The sequence below is a fragment of the Pan troglodytes genome, chromosome 16 (genome assembly GCF_028858775.2).
Source record: "Pan troglodytes isolate AG18354 chromosome 16, NHGRI_mPanTro3-v2.0_pri, whole genome shotgun sequence".
In the NCBI taxonomy this organism is placed as follows: domain Eukaryota; kingdom Metazoa; phylum Chordata; class Mammalia; order Primates; family Hominidae; genus Pan; species Pan troglodytes.
In genome coordinates, this window is record NC_072414.2 from 41568261 (window position 1) to 41586298 (window position 18038).

The following is an 18038-nucleotide window of genomic DNA, read 5'->3' on the forward strand; positions in this document are numbered from 1 at the left end:
TCATCAGTATTTTATATTTCTAGTATACAGATCTCTCACCTCCTTGGTTAAGTTTAAATCTAAGTATTTTACTTTTTGTTATTACTATTTTAAACAGAATTGTTTTCTTGATTTCTTTTTTGTATAATTCATTGTTAGTGTACAGAAATGCTACTAATTTTTGAATGTTGATTTTGTATCCTGCAACTTAATTCATACAACATTTCTAACAGTTTTTTGGTGGAATCTTTAGGATTTTCTGTATATAAGATGTTGTTACAAACAGAGATATTTCACTTCTTCCTTTTCTATTAGGATACTTTTATTTCTTTCTCTGGCCTAATTGCTATGGCTTTCTTCTTTTTTAATGTAAGAATTTACAGCTATAAATTTCCCTCTTTGCACTGCTTGTGCTGCATCTCATAAGTTTTGGTATGTTGTGTTTTTGTTTTCATTTGTCTCAAGGTATTTTCTGATTTCCTTTTTGATTTGTTCTTTGACCCATTGGTTGTTCAGGAACAATGGGAACTCAACATATTAACAATGGGAGTATAAAATTGTACATTCACCTGGAAAAACAATGTGACATTTTCTCATTAAGCTCATCATTTTCATACCAAACAACCCACAATTCCTTTCCTTCTTTATATGTCTTATACCTTCTGTTTGAGAGCAGGGCACTTTCATAGGCCTGTAGAAACTGAGGTATATAATATTTATGCTTGGGAATAGGCATTCCTCTTCTTTTGCTAAGCCTTTAGGAGCTGGACTCAAGTCAAGTAATGAGCTGTATTTGGGTTTTGTTTCTTCTATGGTCACTCAGGGAAACACAGGCTTCAATTTGCTCTTGTGCTACCTCATTTTTAGAATTCTCAAATAACCAACTTTTGGCCTAATTGAGTTTCTTTATTTTCTCTTTTTAATGTTATTAATTTTCTCTCTGATCTTTATTATTTTATTTTCTTCTGCTTTCCATAGGTTTGGCTTTTTTTTTTCTTTTTCCACTTTCTTAAGGTAGAAGCTGAACTTTCTCTTTCTGGAGAACTTTCTCTTTTTTCTAATGTAGGGATTTTAATTCTATGATTTTCTCTCTAAATACTGCTTTAGTTATATCTCACACATTTTAATGTTTTCATTTTCATTTAGTTCAAAATAATTTTTGATTTCCTTATTGATTCCTGATTTGATCCATGGTTACTGAGAATTGTGTTCATTACCAAATATTTGGGGATTTTCTAGATATCTGTTATTATTTTGTAATATAATTCCATGTTGATCTGAAAACACTGTGTTTGACTTAAATTCTTATAAACTTATTAGGATATTTTCCTAGCTCAGAATGTAGTTAATCTTAGCAACTGTTTAATGTGGACTTGAGAAAAATGTGTATTCTGCTGTTATTGGGAGGTGCTATGATTTGAATGTGTCCCCCAAAGTTCATATATTGAAAACTTGATCCCCAATGCAGTGGTGTTGGGAGATGAGGCCTAATGGGAGGTGTTTGGGTCTTGGGGACATTACCCTCATGAACAGATTATGCCATTATCACAGAAGTGGGTTTGTTATCATAGGAGGGGCCCTCTTGCTTGTTCCCTCTCTCACTCTTCTACTTGCTGCCAAGGGATGATGCAGCAAAAAGGCCCTCACCACATGCCGGTCCCTCTATCTTGGACTTCCCAGCCTACTGTGAGCCAATTCATTCTGTTCATTATAAATCACCATTCTATTATTGTAGCACAAAACCAACTAACACAAGAGAGATGTTTAATAAATGTCAATTAGTCAAGTTGCTTGACAGTGTTGTTCAAGCCTTCTATATCATACTGTATCCTTACTGATTTTCTGTATATTCTACCAACTATTCAAAGAAGGGGCTGAAGTCTCTATACGTACTGATTTGTGTATTTCTCTTTGAAGCATTAAAAGTTTTTATTAAATGTGTTTTGAAGCATTTTTATTAGGTGCATAAATATTTGGAATTGTTATGTTAGGTTGATGAATTGACCACTTCAACATTATAAAATTACTTTCTTTATCCCTGGCAACATTGCTTTGAAATCTACTTTGTATGATGGATTAAAAAAAAACTGACTTTGTAAGTTAAATGCCTTCCTTTTGTTGCTGTTTAGAGGGGAATGATGCACTTTCCAGGTATTTGTCTTTTTTGTAGTTAAGGTCCCAAGAGCAATTTTTTTTAAATATTAAGGGTATTATAATATTATTACTGAAATTCTTCCAGTAAAACACAGTTTCAGGTGCTGTTTATTTCTTCTCTTATTGATTCCCAGATACCCCCTCTGATATGGTTTGGCTCTGTGTCCCCAAACAAATCTCATCTTGAATTGTAATCCCCACATGTCGAGGGAGGGACCGGGAGGGAGGTGACTGAATCATGGGAATGGTTTCCCCCACGATGTTCTCGTAATAGTCAGTGAGTTCTCATGAGATCTGTGGCTTAAAAAGTGTGGCACTTTCCCTTCCCTTTCTGTCTTTCCTGCATTCCTGTGAAGAAGGTGCCTGCTTCCCTTTTGCCTTCCACCATGATTGTAAGTTTCCTGAGGCCTCCACAACCATGCGGAAATACGAGTCAATTAAATCTCTTTCCTTCATAAATTGCTCAGTCTTAGGTGGTTCTTTATAACAGTGTGAAAACAGACTAATACACCTTCTTTATCTGTTCAATCCTAATCAGAATTCTCACCTTTCTAATTCTGGATCTTCTGATTAAAAATCTGGCTTAGACTCTAATTATATAATATGTGATATATATTATGATAGATATAATATATGAAGTCTAATTTCAAAGATCCAGAATCTTTTGAAATCTATATTAAAGTTTTAACTCCTCTGAAAGAACTCTAGACATCATATAGGATTTCTAAGGAATGCTCAAAAACTAATCTCTGTAGTTGCATGCAGAAAAGCATTTTTGTACTAGACTTATCTCTACTGAAAAATTAATTATGCCAAAAATCAACTTAAAAAATAAATTTTTAAAAATCACTATACCCTAAATTTATGGAGAAACCACCACCAAAAGGAGTCATGCAAAAGAGCAATGGAGGCTTCTGAGAGAAAATGAGTCTTCCAGATTTTAAAAACTCTTTCCTATGGAAAAAAACAAAAGAGAGATGCATGGAGATTAAAATATATTACAAAACATGTTAATGTAAATAGGCTTTATAAAGAGTATGCTTTCATTGCTTATAGATCAGCACTGTCCAACAGAAATTTAACATGAGCCACATACATAATGTGAAATTTTCTTGTAGCCACATTAAAAAAGTAAAAAGTGAAATTAACTTTAGTGACATTTTATTTAACCAAATATATTTAAAATATCATTTCAACATAATTTTTATAAAAATTATTAAAATATTTTGGATTCTATTTTTAGTACTAGGCATTTGAAATACGGTATATATTTTTGATAGCATATCTCAACTTGAACACTACATTTTCATCAGAAGTACTAGATTAATATTTAGACTTCATAGAATACATGTTTGTAATTTTCTTCCAAACATAATTAAAAGCTTTTTAATAACTAAATCAAATATAGTTTTTAGATTTATATATAAAGTAGTTAAAAGAAATACAATAAAAAATTCAGCTCCTCAGTCATACTAGTCATATTTCATATGCTCAATAATCATATTTGGCTAGTAGATATTGAAAGGACACCAAGAACAGCAAAAATGTAAGATTCATGCCATTATTTCCCCCTTTTCCACTGAGGACAAATATCAACAATCAATCATGGACTTATATTCTAATAAGCCCCTATCCTGAGCCTGTGTAGTATTCTTCCTAAACAAACAATTAATCAAAATTGGAATAAACGGCTAAATTTGTCTACTGTAACTACTAGAAAATATAAGTTTTGGTTTAAATAGGCAGATTCAATAAGATTACTTTATCTTCTTAGTCACAAAATGTTTTAATGCCAGATTGAGTAACATTCAAGATTTCTTTTAAGTGCATCCAGAGGTATGAATTCCTCTTCAAGTACAGGTCTATAAAAAGGATACCATATAAACTCTCATGGCAAGAAAATTATTATGTATTCTGTGGGGACACATCTTTTTCATAGGCCACTAAGTATAGTATGATGTACACTGGTAACAGCTTCAACTTGGATTTAATACTTTTTAATGAAAAAGAACATATGTAATGTACATAAACACAAAGAGCAGAAAATTGAAATAGAGGGCAAAATGACCAGTTTTACCAGGTAACCATCCCACCCTCATTTTAGCCCTCGTATTCACTGGCTATTGATCTAATTACCTCCCAACACCTGCAGTTTTTCATTGTTTGGTTACCCTACAGGGATACTACCCCAAAATTCCCACAGACACTTGAAGACTCAAAAGAAACACCCAGAAGGGTTGTGAAGAAGGGCACTCACAACTTATTTCAGGATCAAAAATGAGCAGGCTAAAACATCCTGAGCTGACAGAGCAGGAACAGACAAGAAGGAAAAAACACCTGTTACGGTTACATGCCAAGCCAGTGTACGCTAGCAACCTCAGGGTCCCAAAGCAGTAACACAGAGTTTAATATATTCTTTTCTGGTAATTAGTGGGTTAGACACATCACTGGTCTTTCCTGCCAAATTTAATGCCCAAAGGATCAAATCTTGTTGAACACCTAATTTATCATAGCTTTAAGTAAAGGTCTGATTCATTAAATCATACTGTCAAAATCTATCCTACAATAAAATGAAATATTTACATACATCAAAATTATGGGCTTTTAAAATAAAAAGATAAATTTGTTCAGCATCCAAATGTCTGGGTAGCTGAGTAAGTTCATTTGCTTTGAATCCTGTGAAGCTGCAACCCTAGAAAGAGGAAAATGTAACAGGAGAGTAAATATTTCACTCTTCTCACTATAGTAGACTCATATAACTACAGAAGACCAACATTTAACTATCACTCACTAACATAATTACTTTACTTCTTTTTACTAAATTAACTAAAAATTATATAACCCATCTAAGAAAAACCTTTGGCCATGCACGGTGGCTCACGCCTGTAATCCCACCACACTGGGAGGCTGAAGTGGGTGGATCACTTGAGGTCGGGAGTTCGAGACCAGCCTGGACAACATGGTGAAACCCTGTTTCTATTAAAAATACAAAAATTAGCTGGGCGTGGTGGCACGCGCCTGTCATCACAGCTACTTGGGAGGCTGAGGCAGGAGAATCACTTGAATCTGGGAGGCAGAGGTTGCAGTGAGCCACGGTTGCGCCACTGCACTCCAGCCTGGGCCACAGAGTGAGGCTCCATTCCCCACACCCCCTGCAAAAAAAGAAAAACCTTCATATTTTCTGCTTCTTTGAAATTAAGAACCCTAGCACATTCATATGCCATATCTAAAATAAAAACAAAATCATATTTCAGAACTAATTTTGATATAAACTCAAATGATCAAGAATTTTAGCTAGACTACACATAAGTAAATAAAGACTAGGCAGAAAGAGAAAGCTTCTATACCTGTTTCCAACTCTCTCCTCTGGTACCTCTCTCTATATTTAGAGCCTTGTTTATATTGTTGTAAACATTATTTTAGTCCTACATAATACACTTGATATACAATCTGGCAGAACAGAAATTTTAAGTACCTCTATATTCTTCTCTGTCTCCATTTCATCTGAAAGCTGGAAAACATTTTAAATAAACTCTTTAAAACTCTAAATTAAAGAAATTTTACATTTAGTAAATTTGTTCAGTTAACTAGTATGCATAGATAAATATAGATACATGTATATATATCCTACAGAGGCCTAAAATACTATTGCTGTGTTTGATATTGGAAATTCAAAGATGGCCTTTGCCCTCAAACTAGTTATGGTTCAAAAACGGAATCAGATACATATACAAACAAAACAAATAGATATAAGGGCTATAATAAACAAACTACTTATTACAGTTTGGTTCCCTGGGAAATAGACTCTCTGGGGAAGTTTAGTGTTCAGAATGTTTGTTGTGAGTGCTTTTGGAATCAATGCCTTTTGGAATCAATGCCTTTGGCAGTCAAGGGAAGAGGCAGAATTGGGCAGATGGAGAAATTAGTTATGATGGAGGCCTAATAGCCACAACTGGCTCAAAGAAGAGTTCTAGAGCTGAAAGTATCGATCAGAGCTGTCCTGCATTGGACTGAAATAGCCAAGCCTTTCTGCTCCAACTTGAGCAGTCACTGGATGGTTCCTGGAAAGATGTTTCCTCAGAAGAGGAAGTTCTCTGGAGGTAAGTAAACCAATGAAGGGGCTGACAGTTGAAGGGTGTCCCTTAACAGCACTCTTAGGCCCTAGAGCACAGATCCTTCTTTGAAAGGGAATTGGGTGGCAAATTTTAATGTCTACTACACTGCTTTATACACATAGATTAGTTTTTGATCATCTAGTCATGTTTACATATATATATATATAACATACATAATATGTATATATACTATAGACAGACATAGATAGATAGATAGATAGATAGATAGATAGCAGGTTAATTTCCACATTCCTAATTACTCCAACAATAACTAAGCTTACAAGTAAGTTTTACACACACAATACCACACATACACACATATTACACATACACATATATTGGAAAGGAGATGACATATGACATATAAAACAAATTGGAAAGAATGATGTATTGCTTCCAGAAAGAGGATCATATTATTCTCACTTTTTAAAGTGTACACAGGAATAAGAAAGAGAGACTTTTTAGGAAAAATGAGATCAAATATGATTGGAAAGAAGGCTATATGCTTGAAAGCTATAGATCAATAAAGATGGGGTCAGAAATGGGACTATATTAAAATAGGCTGCTGTACAGCAAAGGAAACAATTAACAGAGTGATGACACAACCTTCGTAATGGGAGAAAATATTTGCAAACCATCTATTTAACAAGAGACAAATATCCAGAATATATTAGTATTTAAGCCACTGGAACAACTCAACAGCAAAAATAAACACAAATAATACCATGAAAAAGTAGGCAAAGGATCTGAATATACATTTCTCAAAAGAAGACATATAAATGGCCTATGAAAAACGTTCAACATCACATATCATCAGAGAAATGCAAGTCAAACCCACAATGAAATATCATCTTATCCAAATTAGAATGGCTATTATCAAAAGACAACAAATGCTAGTAAGGATGAAGAGAAAAGAGAATTCTTATAATACTACTGGTGGGAATGTAAATTAGTACAGCTATCATGGAAAACAGTACAGAGGTTTCTCAAAAAACTAAAAATAGAACTGTCATACAATTAGTCCAGCAATCCCACTACTCAGTATCTCTCCAAAAGAAAGGAAATCAAAGGGATACCTGCACTCTCAGGTTTACTGGAACACTATTCACGATAGCTAAGGTATGGAACCAACCTAAGTTTCCATCAAAGGATAAATAGATAAAATGTGGTGTATATACACAATGGAATACTATTTAGCCATTAAATGAATGAAATCCTGTCATTTGCAGCAATATGGATAAAACTGGAGGTTGTCTGTTAAGTGAAATAAGGCACAGAAAGACAAGTATTATGTGTTCTTACTCATATGTGGGAACTTAAAAAGTTTATTTCATGGAGGTATAGAGCAGAATGGTGGTTACCAGAGGCTGTGAGAAGGGTGTTTGGGGAGTGGAGGAGATTAAGAGAGGTTGGTTAATGTGTACAACCATATAGTTTAGAATGATTAAGTTCTACTGTTTGATAGCATAGTAGGGCAACTATAGTTAGCAACAATGTATTGTATATTTCAAAATAGCTATAAAAGAATATTTGAAATGTTCCTGACACAAAAAATGATAGCTATTCTAAATAACCTGATTTGATCATTACACATTGCATGCATGAATCAAAATATCACATGTACCCTGTAAATAGGTACAATGATTATGTATCAATAAAAAAGATGAAGTCAGATTTAATTAAATGTTAAGGTTAATCTCCAAGTCCTGGCTTTATTCTGCAGGAGGAAAAGAAACAGAGGAAGTTTTCAAGCAGCAGAGTTGCAGTAACAGAAAACATAGTTTTTGGTCATATAACCTGAAAATGAGACCACAAAAATATAAATACATGTTAAAATTCTGATTGATAGATCCAATAAAACTTTTATATTTAACAAAAAGAATAACTATTAAAACTTTTGTTAGTATAATTTACCTAAAGCCCATTTCAATAGATTTTGAAAAGTCATTTGATAAAACTAAGTAGTCACAACTTTAAAACTTCTTTGAAAGGAGCATGCCTTGTAAATGTGAGGAAATACAGAAGAGCCACTTGGCTGAGCGAGTGCCCAGCTACTAACCAGCATGCTTAAGCACCATCTACTGAATCACATCCCAAACTTCAACACTAAAAATACTTTGCAAATACATGCCCCGATAAAACCAAGGACAATAATTCAGCTACAAAAAAGACCCAACACAAAGTCTCAGCCCTCTGAAAACAACCAGAAACAAAGCCAACTGACTACACTCAAACTACACCACAGTTAAAGGAACATCAGCCCACACAGATGAGAATCAGCACAAGAACTCTGGCAATTCAAAAAGCCAAAGTGTCTTTTTCCTCCAAATGACTGCACTAGTTCCAGTAATGGTGCTTAACCAGGTTGAAATGGCTGAAATGACAGGCAAAGAATTCAGAACATGGATAGAAATAAAGATCATGAAAATTCAGAAGAAACTGAAACCAACTCCAAAGAATCTAAGGATTACAATAAAACAATACAGGAGCTGAAAGTTGAAAGGATAATTTTAAGAAAGAACCAAACTGAACTGACAGAGCTGAAAAACACACTAAAAGTATTTAATAATACAATCACAAGTATTAACAGCAGAATAGACCAAGCTGAGGAATGAATCTCAGACCTCAAAGATTGCTTCTCAGAAATAACTCAGTCACACAAAAATAAATAAAAAATAATGAACAAAACCTCTGAGAAATATGAGATTATGTAAAGAAATCAAATCTACACTCACTAGAGTTCCTGAAAATGGGGGAGAGAAAAGGAACTTGGAAAACATATTTCAGGACATCATCCATGATAATTTCCCAAATCTCGTTAGAGAGGCCAAAATTCAAATTCAGGAAACACAGAGAGAACCCTTGTGAGATACTATACAAGATGACCATCCACAAAACACATAGTTATCAGATTCTCCAAGGTTGACACAAAAGAAAAAATATTAAATGTGGCTAGAGAGAAGGGCAGGTAAACCTACAAAGGGAACCTCACCAGGCTAACAGCAGACCTTTCAGCAAAAATCCTACAAGCCAGAAGAGATTGGGGGCCTATATTCAGTATTCTTTTTTTTTTTTTTTTGAGACAGAGTTTCGCTCTTGTTGCCCAGGCTGCAGTGCAGTGGCACAATCTTGGCTCACTGCAACTTCCCCCTCTCAGGTTCAAGTTCTCCTGCCTCAGCCTCCCAAGTAGCTGGAATTATGCACCATTGCGCCTGGCTAATTTTGTATTTTTAGTAGAGATGGGGTTTCACCATGTTGGTCAGGATGGTCTCAAATTCTTGACCTCATGTGATCTACCTGCCTCGGCCTCCCAAAGTGCTGGATTACAGGCGTGAGCCACCGTACCCAGATGTATTCAGTATTCTTAAAGAAAAGAAATTCCAACTAAGAATTTCGTATCTAGCCAAACTAAGCTTCATAAGTGAAGAAGAAATAAGATCTTTTTCAGAAAAGCAAATGTTAAAGGAATTCATTACCAACAGACCTGCTTTGTAAGAGGTCCTTCAGGGAGTGCTAAATACGGAAATCAAAGACCGTTACTAGCCACCAGAGAAACATATTTAAGTACATACACCAGTGACACTAAAAAGTACCTACACAATCAAGTCTGCATAATAACGAACTAACAACAAGATGACAGCCCTAGGGGAACTGTCAGACCTGAACTACGGAAGGCCATCTTGCCCAAAAGATGGGGCCAGTCCATCTTGGGCACCCCTTGGTCTGCTGGCCTCTCCCAGGGCCCCAGCCTGGCTGTACTTGCTTGCAGTACACATACCAGTGACACTATAAAGCAACCACATAAACAAATCTGCATAATAACCAGCTAACATCATGATGACAGGATCAAACCAACACATATCACTACTAACTTTGAATGTAAATGGGGGCTAAATGCCCCCGTTAAAAGGCACAGAGTGGAAACCTGGATAAAGAACCAAGATCCATTAGTACGCTATCTTCAAGAGACCCATCTTGCATGCAATGACGCACATAGGCTCAAAGTAAAGAAATGGAAAAAAATTTACCAAGAAACTGAGAAACAGAAAAAAGCAGGAGTTGCAATCCTAATTTCAGACAAAACAGACTTTAAACCAACAAAAATCAAAAAAGACAAGGGAATTACATAATGGTAAAAGACTCAATTCAACAAGAAGACCTAACTATCCTAAATATATATGCACTCAACACAGGAGAACCCAGATGCATAAAGCAAGTTCTTAGAGACCTTCAAAGAGACTTAGACTCCCACACAGTAATACTGGAAGACTTTTAACACACCACTGACAATATTAGGACAGATCATTGAGGCAGAAAATTAACAAAGCTATTCAGGACCTAAACCCAGCACTGGGTCAAACGGACCTGGCAGACATCTACAGAAGTCATCACTCCAAAATAACAGAATACACATTTTCATTGCCCACATGGGACATACTCTAAACTCGATCACGTAATCAGAAGTAAAACACTCCTCAGCAAATGCAAAAGAACTGAATTCATAACAGTCTCTTGGACCACGCAGCAATCAAATTAGAAATCAAGACTAGGAAATTCACTCAAAACCATACAATTACATGGAAATTGAATAACCTGCTACTGAATGACTTTCAGGAAAAAAAAAAGGAATTAAGGCAGAAATCAGGAAGTCCTTTGGAACTGATGAGAACAAAGGTATAACACACCAGAATCTCTGGGACACAGCTAAGGCAGTGTTAAGAGGGAAATTTATAGCACTAAATGCCAACATCAAAAAGTTAAAAAGATCTGAAGTTAACAACCTAACATCACAACTAAAAGAACCAGGGAATCAAAAGAAAACCAAACCCAAAGCTAGCAGAAGACAAAAAATAACCAAAATCAGAGCTGAACTGAAGGAGACTGAGACACAAAAAAAATTCAGAAGATCAACAAATCCAGGACAACTCCCATTTTTGTTTTTTTTTAATTAACAAAATAGACTGCTAGCTAGACTAATAAAGAGGAAAACAGAGAAGAATCAAATAAACACAATCAGAAATGATAAGGGAATAGGAGGTCAGCACAAAAGTTTACAGATCATAAAGGCCTTGCTGATAAAACAGGTTGCAGTAAAGGAGGCGGCCAAAACCCACCAAAACCAAAATGGCAACGAGAGTGAGAGACCTCAAGTCATCCTCACTGCTACACTCCCACCAGCACCATGACAGTTTACAAATGACATGACAATGTCAGGAGGTTACTCTTTTTGGTCTAAAAAGGGGAGGCATGAATAATCCACCCGTTGTTTAGCATATCATCAAAAATAACCATAAAAATGGGTAACCAGCAGCCCTTGGGGCTCCTCTGTCTATGGAGTAGCCATTTTTTCATTCCTTTACTTTCTTAATAAACTTGCTTTCACTTTGCAAAAAAAAAAAAAAATTATATGGGGGATATCACCTCTGACCCCACAGAAATACAACCATCGGAGAATACTATAAGCACCTCTGTGCACATAAACTAGAAAATCTGGAAGAAACTGATAAATTCCTGGACACATATACCCTCCCAAGACTGAGCCGAAAAGAAATTGAATCCCTGAACAGACCAATAATGAGGTCTGAAATTGAATCAGTAATAAATAGCCTATCAACCTATTAAAGCCCAGGACCAGATAAATTCACAACTGAATTCTACCAGATGTACAAAGAAGGGCTGGTACCATACCTGCTGAAACTATTCCAAAAACTTAAGGAAGAAGGACTCCTCCCTAACTCATTCTATGAGGCCAGCATCATCCTGTTACTAAAACCGGGCAGAGATAACAACAAAAAAAGAGAACTACAGGCCAATACTCTTGATGAACATTGATGCAAAAATCCTCAACAAAATACTGGCAAATTGAATCCAGCAGTACATCAAAAAGCTTATCCACCACAATCAAGTAGGCTTTATCCCTGGGATGCAAAATTGGATCAATATATGCAAATCAATAAATGTGATTCATCACATAAACAAAACTAAAATAAAAAAACGACATGATTATCTCAATAGATGCAGAAAAGGCTTTCGATAAAATTCAACATCCTTTCATGTGAAAAACTCTCATTAAACTACATATTGAAGGTACATACCTCAAAATAATAACAGCCAACTATGACAAACTTACAGCCAATGTCATAATAAATAGGCAAAAGCTGGAAGAATTCCCCTTGAAAACTGGCACAAGAAAAGGATGCCCTCTCTCACCACTTCTACTGAACATAGTATTGGAAGCCCTAGTCAGAGCTATCAGGCAGGAGAAAGAAATAAAGGGCATCCAAATAGAAAGAAAGGAAGTCATACTACCCTGTTTTCAGATGACAATATCCTATACCTAGAAACCCTATAGTCTCAAAAGCTCCTTAAGCTGATAAACAACTTCAGCGAAGTCTCAGGATACAAAATTAATGTATAAAAATCATTAGTACTCCTATATACCAAAAACACTCAAGCCAAGAGCCAAATCAGAAACACAATCCCATTCACGATTGCCACAGACACACAAAAATATCTAGGAATACTGCTTACCAGGGAGGTGAAAGATCTCTACAAGAACTACAAAACACTTCTCGGATCTAATTAAACTAAAGAGCTTCTGCACAGCAAAAGAAACTACCATCAGAGTGAACAGGCAACCTACAGAATGGGAGAAAATTTTTGCAACCTACTCATCTGACAAAGGGCTAATATCCAGAATCTACAATGAACTCAAACAAATTACAAGAAAAAAACAAACAACCCCATCAACAAGTGGGCGAAGGATATGAACAGACACTTCTCTAAAGAAGACATTTATGCAGCCAAAAAACACATGAAAAAATGCTCATCATCACTGGCCATCAGAGAAATGCAAATCAAAACCACAATGAGATACCATCTCACACCAGTTAGAATGGCGATCATTAAAAAGTCAGGAAACAACAGGTGCTGGAGAGGATGTGGAGAAATAGGAACACTTTTACACTGTTGGTGGGACTGTAAACTAGTTCAACCATTGTGGAAGTCAATGTGGCGATTCCTCAGAGATCTAGAACTGGAAATACCATTTGACCCAGCCATCCCATTACTGGGTATATACCCAAAGGATTATAAATCATGCTGCTATAAAGACACATGCATACGTATGCTTATTGCGGCACTATTCACAATAGCAAAGACTTGGAACCAACCCAAATGTCCAACAATGATAGACTGGATTAAGAAAATGTGGCACATATACACCATGGAATACTATGCAGCCATAAAAAATGATGAGTTCATGTCCTTTGTAGGGACATGGATGAAGATGGAAACCATCATTCGCAGCAAACTATCTCAAGGACAAAAAACCAAACACTGCATGTTCTCACTTATAGGTGGGAATTGAACAATGAGAACACATGGACACAGGAAGGGGAACATCACACACCGGGGACTGTTGTGGGGTGGGTGGAGGGGGGAGGGATAGCATTAGGAGATATACCTAATGCTAAATGACGAGTTGATGGGTGCAGCACACCAACATGGCACATGTATACATATGTAACTAACCTGCACATTGTGCAAATGTACCCTAAAACTTAAAGTATAATAATAAAATTAAATTAAATTGTAAAGAAATCAGAGATGATACAAACAAATGGAAAAACGTTCCATGCTCGTGAACAGGAAGAATCAATATCATTAAAATGACCATAACTTCCCAAAGCAATATGTAGATTCAATGCTATTCCTATTAAACTACCAATCACATTATTCACAGAACTAGAAAAGGCTATTTTTAAATTCATATGGAACCAAAAAAAGAGCTAAAATACCCAAGACAATCCTAAGTAAAAAAAACAACAAAGTTGGGGGCATGATGCCACTTAACTTCAAACTATTATAAACTACAGGGCTACAGCCACCCAAACAGCATGGAACTGGTACAAAAAGAGACACATAGACCAATGGAACAGAATAAAGAACTCATAAATAAGGCCACACATCTACAACTATCTGATCTTTGATAAAGCTGACAAAAACCAGCAATGGGAAAAGGACTCCCTATTCAATAAATAGTGCTGGGATAACTGGCTAGCCATATGCAGAAGATTGAAACTGGACCTTTTCCTTGCACCTTATACAAAAGTTAACTCAAGATAGATTAAAGACCAAAATGTAAAACCCAAAACTATGAAAACCCTGGAAGACAACCTAGGTAATACCATTCTGGACATAGGTATGGGCAAAGATTTCATGACAAAAATGGCAAATGCAATTGCAACAAAAGCAAAAAATGACAAATAGGATCCAATTGAACTAAAGAGCTTCTGCATAGCAAAATAAACTACCAGCAGAGTAAACAACCAACCTACAGAATGGGAGAAAATATTTGCAAACTACGCATCTTACAAAGGTCTAATATCCAACTCACACGGAACTTAATAAGATAAAAGCACATAACCCCATTAAAAAGTGGGCAAAAGGCATGAACAAACACTTTTCAAAAGAAAACATATATGCAGCCAACAAACATGAAAAAAACTCAACATCACTGATCATTAGAGAAGTGCAAGTCAAAACCGCAATGAGATACCATCTCACATCAGTCAGAATAACTGTTATTAAAAAGTCAAAAAATAACAGAAGCTGACGAGGTTGCAGAGAAAAGGGAATGCTTATAATACACAGCTGGTGGGAATATAAATTAGTTCAGCCACTGTGGGAAGCAGTTTGATGATTTCTGAAAGAACTCAAAAGGAATACATATCATTCTACCATAAAGACACATGCAAATATATGTTCACTGCAGCACTATTCACAATAGCAAAGGCATGGAATCAACCTAAATGCCCATCAATGGTTGACTGCATAAAGAAAATGTGGTATATATACACCACGGAATACTATGCAGCCCTAAGAAACAACAAGATCATGTCCTTTGCAGGTATATGGATCCAGCTGGAGGTCATTATCCTTAGCAAACTAACGCAGGAACAGAAAAACAAATACTGCATGTTCTCACTTTTAAGTGGGAGCTAAATTATGAGAACACATGAACTCATAGAGGGGAACAACAGACACTGGGGCCTATTGAAGGGTGGATGGCAGAAGGAGGGAGAAAATCAGGAAAAATAACTAATGGGCACTAAGTTTAATACCTGGGTGACAAAATAATCTGTACAGCAAACCCGCATGTCACAAGTTTATTTATATAACAAACCTGCACATGTAACCCTGAACTGAAAATAAAAGTTAAATTTGTAAAAATAAAGCATTAAATGAGGTGGCTAGACTAATGGTGATACAAAGTTTTTCTAGCTCTAACATTATATAATTTTAGAACATATTTTTAAAAAGACTAAGTATCTGAAAGTAATTCAAAAGACTTGCCATTTTTATCAAAATCTCAAAAATATTTTTTAAAATTGGCAAAGTAAAGGTCATCAAAAAGAATTATTAATTTTCTAAAATAAGAGGACTGATATAGGACCTGCACTACTAAGTATGTTATAAATTATTAAATAACCAAAAAATGTAATAGTATACCTTGAAATAAGTCTTCAAATAACTTGTAGTTATGCGAAGATGCCAATACTCAGTAATATTGAGTATGAAAAGAAAGTAAGTGCAGCTATCTTTAAAACATAGAGATAGATTGGTAACAGTAGACTAAAAGGACATTTACAAAAGTGTTATTAGTGCTCATCTGTGGAAATGTAGTGTTTATATTTTCTGTGAAAATCCAACTTTCAAGGATGATAAAAACATAGATACCATACCATTATCTTTTTTTTCTTATGGTACTTCTTTAGAAATTCCCCATATCGTTCCAATTTTCTATAAGAACCTTTAAGAAAATAAGAATTCACAGTATATATATTATACATATGTACCTCCTCTAAAAATAAACAAAATTTTAAATACTTTAAACAAATTATATACAAAATTATTCAATGAAATCAACTAGCAATTTTGATAAGTATATGTTAATACACACTGTTAGCTGAATGAATAACTGGAATTATTATATAAAGTATATCTTCTGTTTCCTTTTTCTGAAATACCATGTTCCAACTAACATGTCTGTGGCACTTACTCCTATGTCTAAACTTTTATGTCAATCCCTTCTCCTAAAAAAATCCACATTTTTCAAATAGCTCAGCCACTTACACTTGGTTGTTTCATGGTCACCTTAATTTCAATAAAGTGCAGTACTGTGGAGCAGGGCACAGTGAGACAATATGGGGGGCTCTGAAGTCAGATAACCTAGATAGACTTGAATCCAAGTTCTGATATCTACATATTGAGGACTATATATATATATATAAAATTACCTTTTTTAAAAAACAGAAGGAAGATATGAAAGGATATGTTCATACTTTGTTTACTTGTGGGTATTTTATTTCATTACAAGACGAATTTATACACACACGGGTGTCTGTATGTGTGTATGCAAGCTATATATATGTGTGTGTATTTATATATACATACACAGAAGCTATATATAACTTTTATACATTAAAAATATAAACTTTTAAAAATTTACAGTTTAAATATGAAAATTTTAAAAAAGTTAATTTAATAGAAGTGTATTTAAACACATCTTCAGAATTACACAAATCTAAGTTCAAAAAAGAATATTAAATACCAAAATAACATAATGAATCTAATACCTAAAAACACTTTATAAGTACAATTAGTATCATTTCCAAGACTTATATATATGACAAATTTGCCCATTAAATCAAGAATAAGACAAGAATAATTATAAGTATTTAAAACTATTCTGGAAATGTTAATACAATTAGATAAGAAAAATGTTATACAAATATTGAAAAGAAGTAAAAATTATCATTACTTGCTGTATGCTTTGTCATTCATTCAGCTATTCCATAGTGAATACCAGCTACCCCTAGAAACTAGCCTGAGAGCCCATATAGGTTAACTATCACCCCTTTTACTTTCAGTTTCAGATATTTCTGTTCTATCCTGACCCTTACTGATATGTTTGTTTCTAGTAAGAATATTAGTTGATGCAATCTTGCTCTCCTGTTTTCCTAATACTCTGTACCTCCACTCCAATTTAACAAAAGCTTAACAGTTTAACAACTGTTTTAAGGCTTTGTTTTAGTAATACTTCCTTTGAAACCACATATTTCTGTTCAACTAAAAAAATCTGTATTGAACCATTTTGAAATGAAGAGGTTTTAAAATAAAATATTTTTAATATTTGTACCTTAGAATTTCATTCTTTATGAGATTACACACACACACACACACACACACACACACACACACACACAGACAACTGACCATTACTTCACTAACACAAAAAATAAGGACTGGCCAGGTGCACTGGCTTATGCCTGTAATTCCAACACTTTTGGAGGGTGACTCAGGAGGATCACTTGAGGCCAAAATTTGGAGACCAGCCTGGGAAACATAGTGAGACTCCATTTCTATAAAAGATAAAAATAAATAAGGCTCACTTGTCTCAGAAATCATGCTTTTCCACTTAAATATTTCAGAGGTGTGGTTTTGCAAAATAAGTGAATATTCATTTAATTTTGATTCCATGATCAAAAGTGCTTCAGATATTCGAGGAACATTTTCCCATAGGTGTGTATAAATTGAAACAAATGAACTATCTTCTTTTATTTTTTTCAGAGTGCATGACCATTTATCATCATCTCTAAAATGGATTTCCCTTGGCCAATAATCCTGCAAAAAACGTGAAAGAGAGAATATAGCTTAAGTCATTTTTAATGAATTTAAATAATAGAGTTCAAAACCAATGAGCTATAATTGAGATTTTATTCCACG

General features: G+C 34.9%; 1 protein-coding gene across 6 annotated transcripts in view; it reads right to left on the reverse strand.

Moving 5' to 3' along the window:
• FAM227B (family with sequence similarity 227 member B) overlaps positions 1-18038 on the reverse strand; it is a 297097-nt gene that overhangs the window by 248185 nt on the left and 30874 nt on the right. For 3 of the 6 annotated variants that reach the window (XM_063794130.1, XM_063794134.1, XM_016928182.4), the window contains 5 exons: positions 17705-17936; positions 15995-16062; positions 5609-5644; positions 4721-4825; positions 2989-3087 (listed from right to left, as the gene is read on the reverse strand). In XM_063794130.1, coding sequence (XP_063650200.1) covers positions 2989-3087; positions 4721-4825; positions 5609-5644; positions 15995-16062; positions 17705-17936 — 540 coding nt within the window. The remainder of the gene's footprint in view (positions 1-2988; positions 3088-4720; positions 4826-5608; positions 5645-15994; positions 16063-17704; positions 17937-18038) is intronic. The other 3 variants (XM_063794131.1, XM_063794132.1, XM_063794133.1) reach the window with 2 other exon arrangements.